Below are 15,604 nucleotides of genomic sequence, written 5' to 3'. Positions count from 1 at the left end.
TTTAGATTCAGTATCCTCGTTTCTTTCTCTTGCACATCAGGAATATTATATATAATAATATGGAATATAGCAATATATTTTGTAATATTTATGAATTAAGGTGGAATGTTCTATCTTTGATTAGGCCCGGTTACAAATATTAAAATAAATAAATAAATAAATGGATCAGTAGTAGTGCACCATTGTGTGTCTTTGCAGCAATAAGGAAGTGGTCCCACCTTCCTTGCACACACGCACACACGAGACGGGACGGGACAGGACGGGAGTGAGTGAGAGAGAGAGAGGCCACACGACTCTCTCACTCCCTCACAAGGGAATATTTCTTTGTTATTTCTAACGGATTTAACACAAACTCGCAGGTAAGAGTCAACAGTTCCTCCTTTTCATATGAAACAACTCTTTTGTACATGTAGAATGAATGCTGAACATGCCGACGTATGTTCTATAAACATGGAATTGAACGTGCAGGTCAAGGAAACAAAACACACACACAGGCCAAGAGTTTCCTTCAAAATCACTTTTGTGCTCATTTATGAGCATACTGCTAGTATTATACATGTGAAAGTTTTTTTATGTGATGAAATGATTCCAAAAGTTAAAGTTGTGGTATAAGCTGCCATTTTCTTTGAGCGAGAACTTTGCTCAGGAGTGGTGCAAGTCTGAGCAGGTGAGCACACAAGCTGCCACATTCCAGTGCGGCGTCACTGCCTGCCTGCCGGGGCTCAACTTGTCCACATTTAGGCCACTTTTTCACTTTTGTAAGACTTGCATGCAGAAATATAAGTCGAATGGACACATTTCCCTGAGGAGCGCGTACAAAAATGTAACATAAAGCTAAACCAAGCGGTCCTTTTTTTTTTCTAATTTTATTTGGAACGTTTCTGGCTGTGTTGCTTCCATGTGATATTAATATTTTTTGTCCAATTAGATTTCAGCTCATGCTGCTAAATCCATCTTATCTGTCCAGGGCCTTCAGAACCCACAGTTCTGCCCATGTAATGTCAACAAACTTGCAATCTTGTACCGTCGCCTTGCGGCCATCTTCAAAAGCAGTTTCGCAGAGAGTGAGCAATTCCTCAAAAATGAAGCGTCAAGCTGTTTATTGTCACTCCCGGTGGAACCAAAATAAGAAATAAAAAGAATTACACTGTATTTAAAACAACCGTGTAACCAAGTTTTCTCTCATGGGCGAAGTCACTGGATGCAAGCACGTAAACGTACTTGAAATTTTCCAATAGAAGTCAATTTTAAGGTCAAAATAACAAGTTGAAGATATCCAAGTTTGAGCTTCCTGCTCCATTGTAGAATTTCTTTGTCATTCATCACAATTTGAGACACACTTGTTGAAAGAATGTCACGAAAGGCAAAAATACTCTTGAAAGTTTAGACGTTGAACAAGACAGTTTGCTTTTTTTTATTTATTTTTTTTATTTTGGGATCCAGATCTCTTCCTGGAATGCTTGTTATGACCATAACAATTCAAGTGTATCTGTCTGTTTGTGTGCACGCATGTGCGTAATATTTTGACATCACTGCTGTATGAATGCAACTAAAAAATTTTAAATCAGTCAAGCGGACATGGCAATAATAAATTAATTTAAAAAATTAAAAAAAAAGTGTACTTTCCAAACTAACCAATGACAGGTGAAAAGCTGCAATGCTGACTTTACTGATAAGATAAAAAAAAAAAAAAAAAAAAAAAAAAATAGAACTTCCAGTACTGAGTACAGTTCTTTGAGGAACTCCTACTCGGGAAAGATTGACTATTGGGGTGTCGGAGCCGGTTCATCAGTGATTACAGCTTGAATTTGGAATTTATTTCTCAATCCCAGCGTTCTTCCCAAGTCGTTTGTCTTTAACGTCAACTGCGGTCAATTCATCCGTCCGGCCTCCTCCTACGCTCAGGTGATGGTGCAACACGCTGCACCCTCTCGTTCCCTCGTCATGACACACACGCACACCAACATGCGCACACACATGAACCTGCTCGGGAATGCCTGGCCTCAGGCTAACAAAACAAAAGCCTGCCCGAGAGCATAGCAAATGCACCACGCCAAACTTCTCCTTTTTGCTGATAAAAAATATTGTTTGACGGATGCAACGTGTCGTGAGGTGGGTGGATTCTGAGTACACTGTTATCTTGTCTGTCCGAATGTGTTTTTGCAACGCTTGTGTTTTGATTATCCGTTGTATAAAACGTAACAATGCCACCACACAGTTGCTAATTGTTAATCAGTGTGTCTATAGATTTTCCCATTGTAAGTTAGCATTCAGGTAGCAGAATCTACGAGGTTGTATGTATGGTGAGAGAACACCATTTATTATCGCGCTTTGGCTTAAAAATCTGTTAGAAATAGAATTTACGCCTAACGGACATTCCATATTTCTGTATTTCTTCTTGCCGGTTTAGGATGATATGAAGCCAACAAAACCGTGAACATGTACGAGGTGATGTCCGGCGACACCCTGTCCTGGAAGGTGCCCAGTCCGAGACAGAGCGCCACTGAGCCGAGCGCCAACTCGGTGCCGAATGCCGGCGACGGCGGGCCCGTCAAGATCCTCAAGGTGTGCTTTTGCACCAACAATAACCTGAGCAAGAACTTCAAGCTGGTCAAGTGTGACAGCTCCTGGCAAATCAGGGTGAGGATTGGGAGTCAAGCTTTATTTTGGATCACTTATATTACTAATCTGTTATACTGCTTGTTTGCTTTGGACTGGAGCTGAAGGATATGATTCATTTGTTCACAAAACACAAAAACATCGTCATGATTTATACTGCACAAGTGCACATGGACTGCAAGGTCGCAATGTAAAAATTCGCAATGTAAAAATTTTAATGAATGACTAAATGATGCCCTTTGAATATAGTTCTCTCATATAACTCATATTTATACAGCTAAGAGGCAATTTTTGTAAGAACCATCTTGGTAGCCTGTTAGCATAGTTTGACACAATGGATGAAGAACAAGGAGTAGCAGGAGTGGCTCTATTAATTCCATTAATCATCAACAATGGCACAAATAAGTTAAATGTAGCTCGGATACATGTTAGTTAGTCTGTTAGCTTAGCGCGGAAAAACAAGCTACACTGTACACTATTATTACATGTGAAATAAATATATAAAAACAGCCAAGAAAATTGTTGTAACATCCATCTTGGCGCATGTTAGCATAGGTTAGCACAGTGAAAAAGAACAAAGGATAATGGCTGGCTTGTCCACAAATTCACACTGTAAATGACTTGACAAATGATTAAAATTTGCCCTTTCACCACTATTTTTTACAAGTAGAACATATGTATAAAATGAGTCAAGAAAAAAATTGTTGTAACATCCATCTAGGCACCTGCTAGCATAGAAAGAACAAAGAAACTTTGCTAGCTTGCCCACCAACTGGGACTATTAATGTGCCTGATTAAAATAACTTATACGAACATTTGAGTAATAATAACGTAGGCTCCATCTTGCAACATGCTAGCATAGTTTAGCACTGCATGTGAGAAGTTGTATGAGAACAAAATGGGTGGACTAAAATGGGCTATTGTCGCGAGGTTCAAAATCATCAAGGGGTGATTCCAATAGTGCCGTACCATTTGAGTATTTTAAAAACATCCAATTCTCAAATTCTACCTTTCACTTTGTTGCTCTTCAGCATTCGCATGCAATTTCTACCGGAATTGCATTAGTTTCTAATACTAATTTACTACATTTTAGGCACCTGATGAAATGAACACTTGATCATGTTCTTCCCGCTCAGGCAATTATCCGATCCATCCTGATCAGCGGGCGTCTGGGTCCCAATGTGGAGCACGAGGGATGCTTCGGCCTCCTGCTTAAGCACCTCAAATCCGAGGAGCGCCACTGGCTGCATCCCCAGCTGACCGTGGGCGAGGTGGAGGAGCGCTACGAGAGCCACCACGTGGAGGCCGAGTGGCGGTAAACGCACCCGAGTTCTCGCCGACGGGAGGGATCGCTTCACCATCTTGTGATTTGATTACTAGGTATGACCTTCGCATCAGATACATCCCCGTCAACTTCCTGGAAAAGTTCAAAGACGACCGATCCACGCTGGTGTACTTCTACCAACAGGTCATTGAAAAACCTCCAATAGCTTTTGATTTTTTTTTTGTCAATGGAGTGCAGATTAGCGTCTGTTGGGTTGGTACACACTCTTCAATCATCTATCAAACTTTCAGGAATGAACGCTGAGTTATAAAGTTTGCAAAGTTTACGTACTACCAGGTCGTTTTTATTCACCCACAGAACTTTTGTCATGGCAGGTCCGAAGTGATTACATGCAGTATCACGCTAGCAAGGTCAGCGATGGGATGGCGTTAAAGCTCGGTTGCTTGGAGATCAGGTGACGTGTATACCATATCGAAATGGTAAATCGTAGCTTGACTTTGGGTGTTCAATGAGTGTCTCACATTTTCTTTTAGGAGGTTTTATAAGGACATGAACGCAAAAGGACTTGAGAAGAAGTCCAACTTTGAGCTTCTTGAGTAAGTTTACATTTCTACACATGAACTTTTTTTTTTTAAATGACAAAAGGGACTTTAATTCTTACGATTTCGCCCACATAAAGAAAAGAGGTGGGCTTGGACCTTTTCTTCCCTCCGGAACTGATTAACAGCATGAAGGTAAACTTGTTCCACTTGTGAAACTTTTATCTTAAAACTTTTCAATCAAACATTTCAATTTCGCCACGCGTTCCAGTCGAAACAACTGCGCAAGCTGATCCAGCAGACGTTCCAGCAGTTTGCCGCGCTCAAGGAGGACGACTGCATGGTAAAGTTCTTCGAGACGCTCAAGGAGTTTGCCAGTTACGACGAGGAGGTCTTCCCCTGCGAGCTCGTGGTGAGTGTGGCCGCGCAATTCAAGATGGCCGCCTCAGAGCGAGCGGCACTTGTTGTTTACGTGGACGACGTGTTAACAGCAAGGTTGGAGCCTGGCCGTGGAGCTGGTGATCGGCGGGAGGGGAATCCGCCAACGCACGCAGAAGAATTCGGCGGTGAGCGCGCCACAGATTCGGTTTCAAAAAGGGCTTTTGAAAATAGCTACTTTTGTTATTTCAAAGATTCTTTTGTAGTCGATTCAAGTATTTATTATTAAAATTCCCGGTGGAATAAACACCATCGGCCACCACTTGTCATTTTACAACATCTTAACTTGCGTTACTATAAGTGAACGGTGGTGCTCCATTTATCTGGCTCTAATAATGACATATGTAAAGCCAAATGTCTTCCTCAGCCCGTCTTCCTGGCCGACTTCAAGCAGATCAGGAAAGTGCAATGTTTGTCTCAGAGCGATGGCAAGGCTCTCATCAATCTGGACGTGGAAGGCGCCAGACAAGTATATACCACCAACAGAAAACTGCCCCCGCCCCAAAAAAAAAACACTTTGTAATTGGCATTTTGTCTCGTGCAGCACCTGTCCATCAACGTGGCCACCGTGCCCATGGCCGAGAACATGATGGATCTCATCGACGGATACTGGCGCTTGGAGAACAACTCGGAGGAGTCCATCATCTACAGGCAAAACCATGGTAGCAGCGCTAATATGTTCGGACTTAAAGGAATACAATATTGGCATTTTTTTTCGATTGATTATTGGCGACCACTTAGTCAATGCTTTTGTGCTCGGGCTCCGTTTATAAAGTCTGCTAGCTTAATGTGAACACATAATAGGAAGGCTAATGTAAGTAAACCAGAGTAAAAATTCTTTACCCTATTCAAAAAACAAAAAAACAAAACAAAAAACGAGTAATATTACAGCAGCTGCTGAGTCACGGTAGTTGTGAAACTCGTCTTTGTTTGTGTCTGCATGACTGTATTATACTGTCAATCAAAAAGAATCCAAAAACCGATAATTTTGAGGCACTGCTATATGTTGAAGTGAGTGGAGGAGCGTCATCTATTCAGGCCATTGCCTTGTGGAACGCAAAAGTAGTGCTCCGCCGCCATCTTGTGGCATCTGTCCCCTCGTCAAGTGTTTACTTAACGGGTGCTTTGTATCATGTTTGTTAGATTCCATCATACGGAACTCCCTCCCCGAGATTCCAACTGGGTGAGTCCATTTTCTGCCACAGAAAAGTGAGGCTGCTCTAGCTTTAATTCTGATGTTTTTCTCCCCAGTAAAAGGGACACCAACTCGATGCGACACAGTATGGGTATGCTTAATTCCCTAACGCCGTGCAGTATTTATTATTTTCTCCATTAATAAATAAGTAAAATATCCATGAAATTCCTCATCAGCTATTTTGTATTTTCAGGCTCGGATATCTATTGTGAGATTATGGACGAAAGGCCCAGATCAGGTTGGTTGCATTTGCCGTGTTACAGTCAGAATGAAAAGAAAAATGACTTCATTTGTAAATCTACATTTTTTTTTTTATCATGATCATTGTTAAATAATGATAAAAATGCATTTGTACAAAAAAAGGCCTCACCTCTATTACATGTCTGACCCCCCCCCCCCCCCCCCCCAAAAAAAAATGTACATGTTATTTTGCAAAATCTATCATTTGTGTGCCAAGTTGTCAAGTATGGCATCGACCGCGGCGACATCACACTCGGGCGGCTCCTCGGCGAGGGTTTTTTCGGCGAAGTCTACGACGGCGTTTACGCGGCAGCAGTAAGTCTGATAACTTCTGATTTATGAGAGAAATTTTCAAACGTTTGGATTTGAAATATCCCCCGAAGCTGGATTTTGTAGTCCGAATGCATGTGATGGCTTTTCTTGCATTAAGTGCATAGATAGTTTACATAGATAGTTTTGCCAAACTAGGACTAAGCACACCATTACAAAAAAAAATTAGCGGAACATGGCTAAACTTATCTATGTCAAGTGTTGTGTTGTCATCAATTAATCATCAAAATCACAACTGTTGACAGGAAATTCTAATCACTTTTTGCGGTCCACTGCATTATTATTAATTGACATGTGTAGACTAACCATGCATTGTATTTGGATCAGAACGGCGATCAGGTGAAAGTGGCCGTCAAGACATGCAAGGACTGCTCGGCCGACGTCATGGAGAAGTTCATGAGTGAAGCGGGTAGGTTTCATGACCCGTGATTCAAAAATAGGCGTGGTTTAATTTTTTTTTTTTTTTTCTAATTACTTCTTCCTGTGGCGTTTCTCCCTACCAGTCATCATGAAAAACCTGGACCACCCTCACATCGTCAAGCTCATCGGCATCATCGAGGAGAACCCCGTGTGGATCGTTATGGAGCTTTACGAGTACGGCGAGGTCAGTCGTGCAAATAATTATTTGAAACTGGAAAATTCAGATCCCCTTTCCTGCTTCTCTATCGGGTTCTGGTCTGGGGGCCAGCGAGGTCACTCTATGACCTCTGATTTTTCTGTGTTTTGGGTCATTGTCATGGCAAAGCTGCCTGCTAGCTTAATGCTAACATATAATGCAAAACGCCATAGACAGACTGAGAAAAATTAACATCAATAATTACAGCAACCACCAACCAGCAACACACACCAACTGAACATCAAAAAATACTCACAGCACAGGCATAAAAATCAGACGTGTCGTACGTGTTCCCAGCTCGGCAACTACCTGACTGAGAACCAGAACAAGCTGACCAACATGACCCTGGTGCTGTTCAGCCTTCAAATCTGCAAAGCGCTCGTCTACTTAGAAGGTGTCAACATGGTGCACAGGTCAACCAACGACACGATATACTTGTTTACCCCACAGCTCTGCATATGTATATAAATGTTTTTCATATATATATACATATATATATATATATATATATATATATTTTATTTTTTTATTTTTTGGTCAATGCAGAGACATTGCCGTTCGTAATGTGTTGGTCGCCAGCCCCGATTGCGTCAAGCTGGGAGACTTTGGACTGTCACGGTACATCGAGGACGAAGAGTACTACAAAGGTTAGCCTCGTCCCTCACTCTGCGGGAGCCGGGCAGCATGACGTCAACACGAGATTGAAAGGCGGGGTGTTTTTTTAGACAATAAGGAGTAAAAATAGTAGCTTAGATATAGCCTGTTAAAAAGACAACCGCCATTATGGAAATACTTCAGTGCAGAATTATGAAGATAAATGTGTGCAGGTTAAAATGCTCGTTTAATTTATTGCATCACTTTGGAGCTGAGAGAATATGGTGTAGAAAATATATACCCAACTGAGATATTACCACAAAACCAAAATACTGTTTAAAAAAAAAAAGAAAAGAATTACTTACAAGCAGTGCTCCAGTTGGAAAAAACAGGAAAATGGCACCAGAGGCGGACTTCCTGATGTAACTTCCTACTTCCTGTCTGCAGAGAAACAGCAATAAAATAAATAAATACAAATTAAATTTCATACCCACAAAAATGGTCCACTATAATACTAATATTATTCAAACAACAATGATGATTCCTTTTTAAATTCCAGCGTCCGTCACACGATTGCCGATCAAGTGGATGGCGCCGGAATCCATCAACTTCCGACGCTTCACCTCAGCAAGCGACGTCTGGATGTTTGGTCAGTGTTTTTCACGTCGATTTTATTCTTGCTTTAATTAGATTGATTCCACGTTTCAAAGTTTGATTCGCATTCCGAGCAAAACACGACATCCCACTTAATTTGCGTCCCCCGGTGGGCGTGTCCCTCCCCCGCAGCCGTGTGCATGTGGGAGATCCTGAGCCGAGGCCAGCAGCCTTTCTTCTGGCTGGAGAACCGAGACGTCATCAACCAGCTGGAGCAAGGCATCAGGCTGCCCAAGCCCGACAACTGCCCGCCGGCGCTCTACTCCCTCATGACGCGCTGCTGGTCCTACGACCCCAGAGAGAGGCCCAACTTCACCGAGCTGGTGGTCAAGATCAGGTAATAAGGAACCTTTCATGATAATGTCAACACTTCGCCCTTTAAGATCGTATCCCACTCACGGGCCAACGTTTGCGCTGCAAGAGAATGTTCATTTCGCGTCAGGGGTCGTTCAAGGTCGCAGGGTTTCCGAAACGTTCTCAATGGTTGTCTAGACAGTCTTAATGGTTCTCTAACAGTCTTAATGGTCTTTCTTGTTCCCAATTGTCGCAAGAAAATTGTGACCTTTTTTTTTAATTATTATTATTTCTAAAAGCCGTAGATATTTTTAAACATTTGTGGGGGGGGGGAATGCATATTTTTAAAACCAAATTTAACAGTTTTACATTTTCAAAAATATTTTTGACATTTCTAATTCAAATTTGAGTAAGTTCTTAAACACGTTACACATCATAAACTATCCATTTATGCACTTGAACCTGTATAATATCAGCTTTATTTTTTGAACTCATATCCGAACTGTCTTTGCCAGCGACGTGCACAAGATGGAGAAGGAGCAGGAAGTGGAACGCAAGCGAGACAGGTCACGCTCCACCAAATATTTTGACACCAAGTTCAAATTCTCCGAGCCGCCTCCCAAGGTAGACTAAACTGCATCTTACGTGCGGAATAACTCAATCAATAAATACGTGCTTCTTATTGTTACAGCCTTCAAGAAAGAAACCGGGTCGTTTTGGGAACACGCTGAGCATCGGCTTGCATATTCAGGTGCTTTTCAGTGCGGCTTTTAACTGGGTGGAAAGAGCACTTGAACATAAATGTGTGTTTGTGTGTCTTTGCAGCTGAACGAAGCTTTGTGCGCCAGCTCGCCGGACTTGGCCAGCCCGTGTGAATATCAGTCTCCAGTGGACTCAATGAACACGCTGCCACTGCCCCTCAGGTCCCCCCGACGTCGCAGCATGGGGGTAAAACGACCCTAAAATCTACAAACGGTGGTGACTTATGAGTGGCCCAATTTACGAGTTGTTCAAAAATACGAGCTGCCGCGTGGTTGATTTGATTTTTGAAGTTACCAGCCCGCTTTGGACTCACCACCGCTTACGTTAAGTGAACTTGCTGCTGTCCCCTCAAAATTACTTACCACACAGCCATTAGTCACAAACGTGTGTACACTTCTAAGTGAAAATTACGCCAATTAGCTATTTTTCCCTCCCTGATGTCAGACAACATATTGGAGTTACATGGTCTCACATGTGAATAGTGAGCAGGTATGTCAAATGGGAGAAAAGAGTAAAAGATTTAATTCACATGGTTTCTATGGTTAACTCACAATTTATCTCAAATAAACTGCACATTTTGGATCTGTTCTAAATATACAATGAAGAGATGTTTTTCAAGTTTTTAATTACTCTTTTCAACGAATATGCTTAACTTATGTAAATATATTTTTACTGTAAGAATTCAAATTCAAGCCAAAACAAAAACACGCAAACTGTTAATAATTGTGTTGTACAGTACTGTGACAGAAAAACTAAACACACAAGAAAAAAAATTATACACATTGTATATACAACACATATTGCTAGCTCAATGCTTACATACAAATCTTTACACATTAAGTTCCCTCAACACCATTGCAAGTCCAATATCTCGAATAAGATTTTGTTGTTGTTGTTGAACTGAATTCATATTAGCTAACCCCAACCCATCTGACTCCAAGAATAATTTGAAACTTCCCCTTCAAAACTTATTTTCCATCTTATATCTTTCTTACCTTGTTCCTATTTTTTTTTTTATCTTGTGCTTTTAGTAGCAACAAACTGGAATTTTTCCTCGTTTTCCTCCATTTTCTTTCTTTCTTTTTTCCCAATCTCACATCTCCCCAATCACAGCACAGAAGCGCTTACCTTTGTAGTTTGGTTGTTGTTTTTGTTCGTCGTATCATTTTGTCAGTTCTCGTCTTCCACTAAGCAGCAATACTAAATTCTTCTTTTTGTTATAGTATTTATTTTTATTTTTTTAATTCACGGAGAAGTCTTTCCGAGTCACCATCCGGCAAACATTTCGACTCTTCTTTCTTCTCTCCTCCTTCCCGCGCTGTCTCTCTGTTCCGCCAATTTCTTCTTCTTTGGTGTCTTGACCGCGACTTTCTTCTTTTGGCCATTTAAACAAACTTATCTAGGTGTGTTGTCTGCTTGCGGGCACCACACTGCCCCTTAGTGGCCCATAATACGTCAACCTAAATACAATTAGAGTCAACTGGTTTAATGAAATAATTAATAAATATAATATAATAATAAATAAAATAAATACATAATAAATAAAATAAATACATAATAAATAAAATAATATAAATTAATATATATATATTAAATAAAATAAATAAATAAAATAATATAAATAAAAAATATATAAGAAAGAAAGAAAGAAAGAAAGAAAGAAAGAAAGAAAGAAAGAAAATCAAATTCAATCAAATACAATTACAATAAAAGTTGCTTCATATACAAAAATAAAACAAATGTAACTTGAGCTTTGCATAACAATCAAGCTCATTCTGGTGCAAAAATGTGAAAACAAAAGACGACATTTTTGTTCCTGTGTCCAAATAGAGTTCATGAAAACTAACGAAAAATGAACTCAAACTAAAATTGAAAAAACATTGAATAAAATTAGGTTTTGGAGTTGATTTTAGATTTTCTTTTTTTTTTTTGTATGTCCGTACAAAGGAATGAAGGAATGTCAAACCGTCATTTGAGAATTGTACTTTACCTCACTTTTTAACACAATACTCTGTGACCTTTTTTATTCGCCATCTTGCATTCGATAAATACTCCATACTACTGTATATTAGAATCTAAAATGGATGGATGGATGGATATTAAAATAAAAACTAAAACTAATACTAAAACTAAACTTACACCAAGCAATAAAAAAAACTAACAAACCAACTTTAAAAGCTCATGAAAACTAACTGATTAAAAAAAAAAAAAAAAGTCAAAACTAACTCTCAACTTTTGTCAGCTAAAAAAACAAAATGCGCACCGAAGCCGCAGCGTAATCTCCGCCGCTTGTTGCCACCCCTGCAGGAGAACGAGTTCCCCGGAACGGAGCCCAACAGCCGCGAGGACGCCCAGCGCCTGTGGCAGATGGAGCGCCAGCAAATGCGCGACACCTTACGCCGCCAGAAGGCGCAGATGGCGGCCGACAAAATGTGGCTGGAGAAAGAGGAGCGACTCCTGGTGGGGAACACAGCCTCCTCGCTCGCGTTTGTCCACCCCATCGCCGTGTCCACCTGTCCCCCGCGGGGGGCGCCGCGCAGCGGGGGGGCCCTCGCCCGCCGGGGGAGGCCCGCTAGTCTGAAAATCGATGTGCCCCTCTTAAGTGTTCCAAAGAGAGGCTCCATGTCCGTTTGCTATAAAATGAACCTGCCTGTTCTTTTGCAGGACCCCATGGGACCAGAAGAACCCCCACCGCCAAAGGTAGCGTTGCACTTTAAGAAATGTCATCATCCCAATTGATTGTTGTCTTCATGAGGTGTATTTTATTTTTATTTTTTTTGTAGCCCGACGAGATAGATGCTGACAATGGTAAGTAAACGAATCAAACGCTCCTAAAGGAGAATTAGGAGGGGAAAAAAAAAAAAATGTGCTTTGTGTTTTGGTGTTCCCGTTTTGTCCACCTGGGGGCAGTATGAGACCGTCAAATCATTGAGGCAATCTCAACTCCTCCCAGTTCATCAGTACAGCACTAATATGTGTCTTTCTTTGCTGAGGATAAAGAATATATGACTGAGCACGCTTATTGGCAGTCTAGATCTGTTGCTTAAAGGGTTATAGTGCAGCAAGTATTAATATATAAACCTGTAAATAAAACACATTTTTATTAAAATATAAATGTATAATAAAATATTTTATTAAGTACAAAAAATATTAAGTAAAATAAAAACATCCGATCATAAAGCTGCATAAAAATCATGTTGTAATGCATTGCTTAAATAAAAATTAAATTCTAATGAAATAAAATAAAAACATGGCTATAAATCTGTACATAAGACATATTTATGCATACCAAAAAAATAACTAATGAAGAAATAAATTTATATAATTTCTCACAAGCCTTTGCACATAAATCGTATTTATGATGAATGCTAACTAAAAATAACAAAAATGTCATGCAAGTAAATAAATTAATAAAATATAGGACAAAATGCAGTCATAAAATGGTGCATAAAATAAAGTAAAAATAGCCAAAAAACATTTAAATAAGCTAAAAACAAAACAAAAAACATATAGCACATAAATCTGAATGATTATCTTAAATATTTGTAATTGAAAGAAATGTGGGAATAATGCTCCAGAGAAGTTCCAGCACGATGAAGAAAACATTAAAATTTTAGAAAGAATAAATGTACCTAATCTAACCTAAGTGTCTCGTATCTTCCAGGCCCGCCAGTCAAGCCTCCTCGGCTCACAGCGCAGGTTACGACAACAATTCTTCGCATGACCACCATTCGCGCTGCTGGCTCCATTTTCATTTTGTTATCTTTTTATTTTGTCTCCGAATTAGCCGGCACCCACCGCCGAGCTGGACCGTTCCGATGACAAGGTTTACCCGTGCGTGATGAACGTGGTCAAAGTGGTGGTGCAGCTCAAGAACGACATCGTCGACATGCAGCCTGAGCAGTACATCACGGTCGTACAGGTGCTTGATGACATCAGCATTTTTTATTTATTTTTTCCTGATCCATGATTGGTTTGGGCAGAGCAAATAATTGCTACGGCTAACTTGGACTTGCAAAACATTGTAGCGGTCTGCATACATGAATATGTTTAAAATTTGGATTATAATAATAAAACTTCCTTTTTTGTGTTGCCAGTCGGTGGGGATGGCCTTGCGAGAGCTCATCAGCAGCGTGGACGACGTCCTGCCCACTCTGCATGAGTCCGTGCGCACCGAGGTACGCCATCTCCTTTGGAGATTTCATTCAGATGTGATTTTCTCTTTTTGAGTCATTTTTTTTCCATGTGATGTAGCACCTCATGAAAAGTGGGAAAAAAAATCTAACAGGCATACTAATAATGAGTTACAACTTACCTTTGATGTGATGAAGCGCAGAGCAGTGAGGCCGCTAGCACATTAGCGGTTAGCATGTTAGCAGCTAGCAAGCACCCGTTAAGGGATCGTCATGGATTTTCTTTGCATTTAGCTTGGACAGCAAAGTGGAAATAAAATTAGATATACATGCCACAATATAATGTAATTATAAAATATTTAAAAAAAAATAAAACAATGGGAAAAAAATGTTCTCAGAAATCTCCTCCCAATAAACAATTGGGCGTCTCGCTGCATTTTGAGCATTTAAATGTCCTAAATGTCCTTCAGGAAATATGTTATTTTGTTTAAAGGGATACTTTTTACTTATTTAGAAAATCCTAAATTTTCTACGTTTGCAAGCAGTGAGATACCGGTTTTATCGGCCTTCAGATTCGTAAAAAGGCTGATGCCGATATTTGCCAAAATGCCAAATATCGGCATGATAATCGGCCCGGCCGATAATCGGTCAATTCCTCCAATAATAAATAAATAAATGACCTCCTTCAAAACAAAAACAAAAAAAAAAAAAAAAAGCCTACTAATTTTCTACTTTTTCGAGTAGATAAACACCAGTGTCTAAAAAAAATAAATAAAAAAAAAGGTAATTATGAAAATCTGATCATCATACGTACGGTACTTTTTCTTCTGATGCGCCTCCACGCTTGGACGCAGATCGAGGGCACCCAGAAGCTGCTGAACAACGACATGGCGGAACTGATCAGCAAGATGCGTCTGGCGCAGCAGAACGCCATCACGTCGCTGCGGGACGAGTGCCGCAAGCAGATGCTGGCGGCGGCGCACACCTTGGCCGTGGACAGCAAGAACATGCTGGACGCCGTGGACCAGGCCAGGGTGCGCGCCAACCTGGCCAAGCCTGTGGAGCCCTGACGCGACCCGGCGGGACGCCTTTAAATTATCTCTTCACTCGTCTTGTACATTTGTCCTATACGCTGTACATATTCGTGCGCTTGCAACAAAACGGAGGCGAAAGAAATTTGAATCTGGAGTAGAATTTTAACATATGCTGTATTACACACTTTAACGACACATAACACGTGAGCCAAATAATAAATAAAAATCAGCCAATTTTACATGTGTTACCCTTAATAGGAACGGAAACGGAACCACTCACCATAGCTAACATGCTAGCATCCGTTAATGTATACGAGTCGTGCTCATTCAGCCGGGATGCTAGCAACACTAATGCTAGCACGTGTACAGTTTGGGTCCTTGAGCTACAAAATGGCTGCCGGGTCAGCCGAGGTGTCGGACATTTTATATCATGCCTGCGAGCCAAGGAGGCAGGAAGAGGCCGATGGTGCCCAGAAGGCACACGATGATGAACATCCACAGGAAGATGCGGTCGATCACCATGGCAACGTACTTCCAGTCTTCTTTCACCTGCATGCAAACAAGCGTCAATTTAACATATTTCATTTGACTTCATAAATATAGCGATATATTAGGGTGGCGACTTGAATTGAATGATGAATTGGCCGTCGGAAATGAATGTTCCAGAGTAGGCACGGAATACTGGGAATATTCCGTCAGCTAATGAGCTAGCTAGCGCAGCTCGGCAGCGTATGAACAGCTCGATGTTGACCTCACATGTCGTCTTAGCAACAAACAAAAGGCAGTTCATTTCAGAATAAAACGCATCTCAAGTAACAACTATTGACCATAAAAACCCATCAAGAATGATAATTTGGGATCTAGCGGCGGC

At 40.7% G+C, this 15,604-nt stretch overlaps 2 protein-coding genes across 7 annotated transcripts in view; one reads left to right on the top strand and one right to left on the bottom strand.

The window, feature by feature from the left end:
* Positions 1-226: 226 nt before the first annotated feature.
* Positions 227-14,972, top strand: ptk2bb (protein tyrosine kinase 2 beta, b). 2 transcript variants are annotated; one of them, XM_077511092.1, is made up of 31 exons: positions 227-359; positions 2,411-2,640; positions 3,756-3,934; positions 4,000-4,087; positions 4,279-4,358; positions 4,438-4,500; positions 4,584-4,638; positions 4,715-4,855; positions 4,935-5,009; positions 5,249-5,350; positions 5,426-5,543; positions 6,025-6,064; positions 6,133-6,167; positions 6,270-6,314; positions 6,534-6,631; positions 6,974-7,055; positions 7,150-7,250; positions 7,560-7,675; positions 7,809-7,909; positions 8,416-8,505; positions 8,643-8,847; positions 9,320-9,428; positions 9,496-9,555; positions 9,630-9,752; positions 11,874-12,026; positions 12,231-12,266; positions 12,350-12,374; positions 13,231-13,265; positions 13,354-13,488; positions 13,664-13,744; positions 14,554-14,972. In XM_077511092.1, exons 2-31 carry the CDS (start codon positions 2,440-2,442, stop codon positions 14,767-14,769), a joined length of 2,988 nt encoding a protein of 995 aa, XP_077367218.1. In that variant the 5' UTR covers positions 227-359; positions 2,411-2,439; the 3' UTR covers positions 14,770-14,972. The 2 variants fall into 2 exon arrangements, with proteins under 2 accessions (XP_077367218.1, XP_077367217.1); XM_077511091.1 differs by having other exon boundaries at positions 11,874-12,266.
* chrna2b (cholinergic receptor, nicotinic, alpha 2b (neuronal)) overlaps positions 14,889-15,604 on the bottom strand; it is a 38,733-nt gene continuing 38,017 nt past the window's right edge. For all 5 annotated transcript variants that reach the window (XM_077511101.1, XM_077511100.1, XM_077511099.1 and 2 more), the window contains one exon: positions 14,889-15,282. In XM_077511101.1, the coding sequence (XP_077367227.1) occupies positions 15,157-15,282 (126 nt within the window). In that variant the 3' untranslated portion in view covers positions 14,889-15,156. The remainder of the gene's footprint in view (positions 15,283-15,604) is intronic.

This window comes from Festucalex cinctus, chromosome 21 (genome assembly GCF_051991245.1).
Source record: "Festucalex cinctus isolate MCC-2025b chromosome 21, RoL_Fcin_1.0, whole genome shotgun sequence".
Taxonomy (NCBI): domain Eukaryota; kingdom Metazoa; phylum Chordata; class Actinopteri; order Syngnathiformes; family Syngnathidae; genus Festucalex; species Festucalex cinctus.
This window is presented reverse-complemented; position numbering and strand designations above follow the sequence as displayed.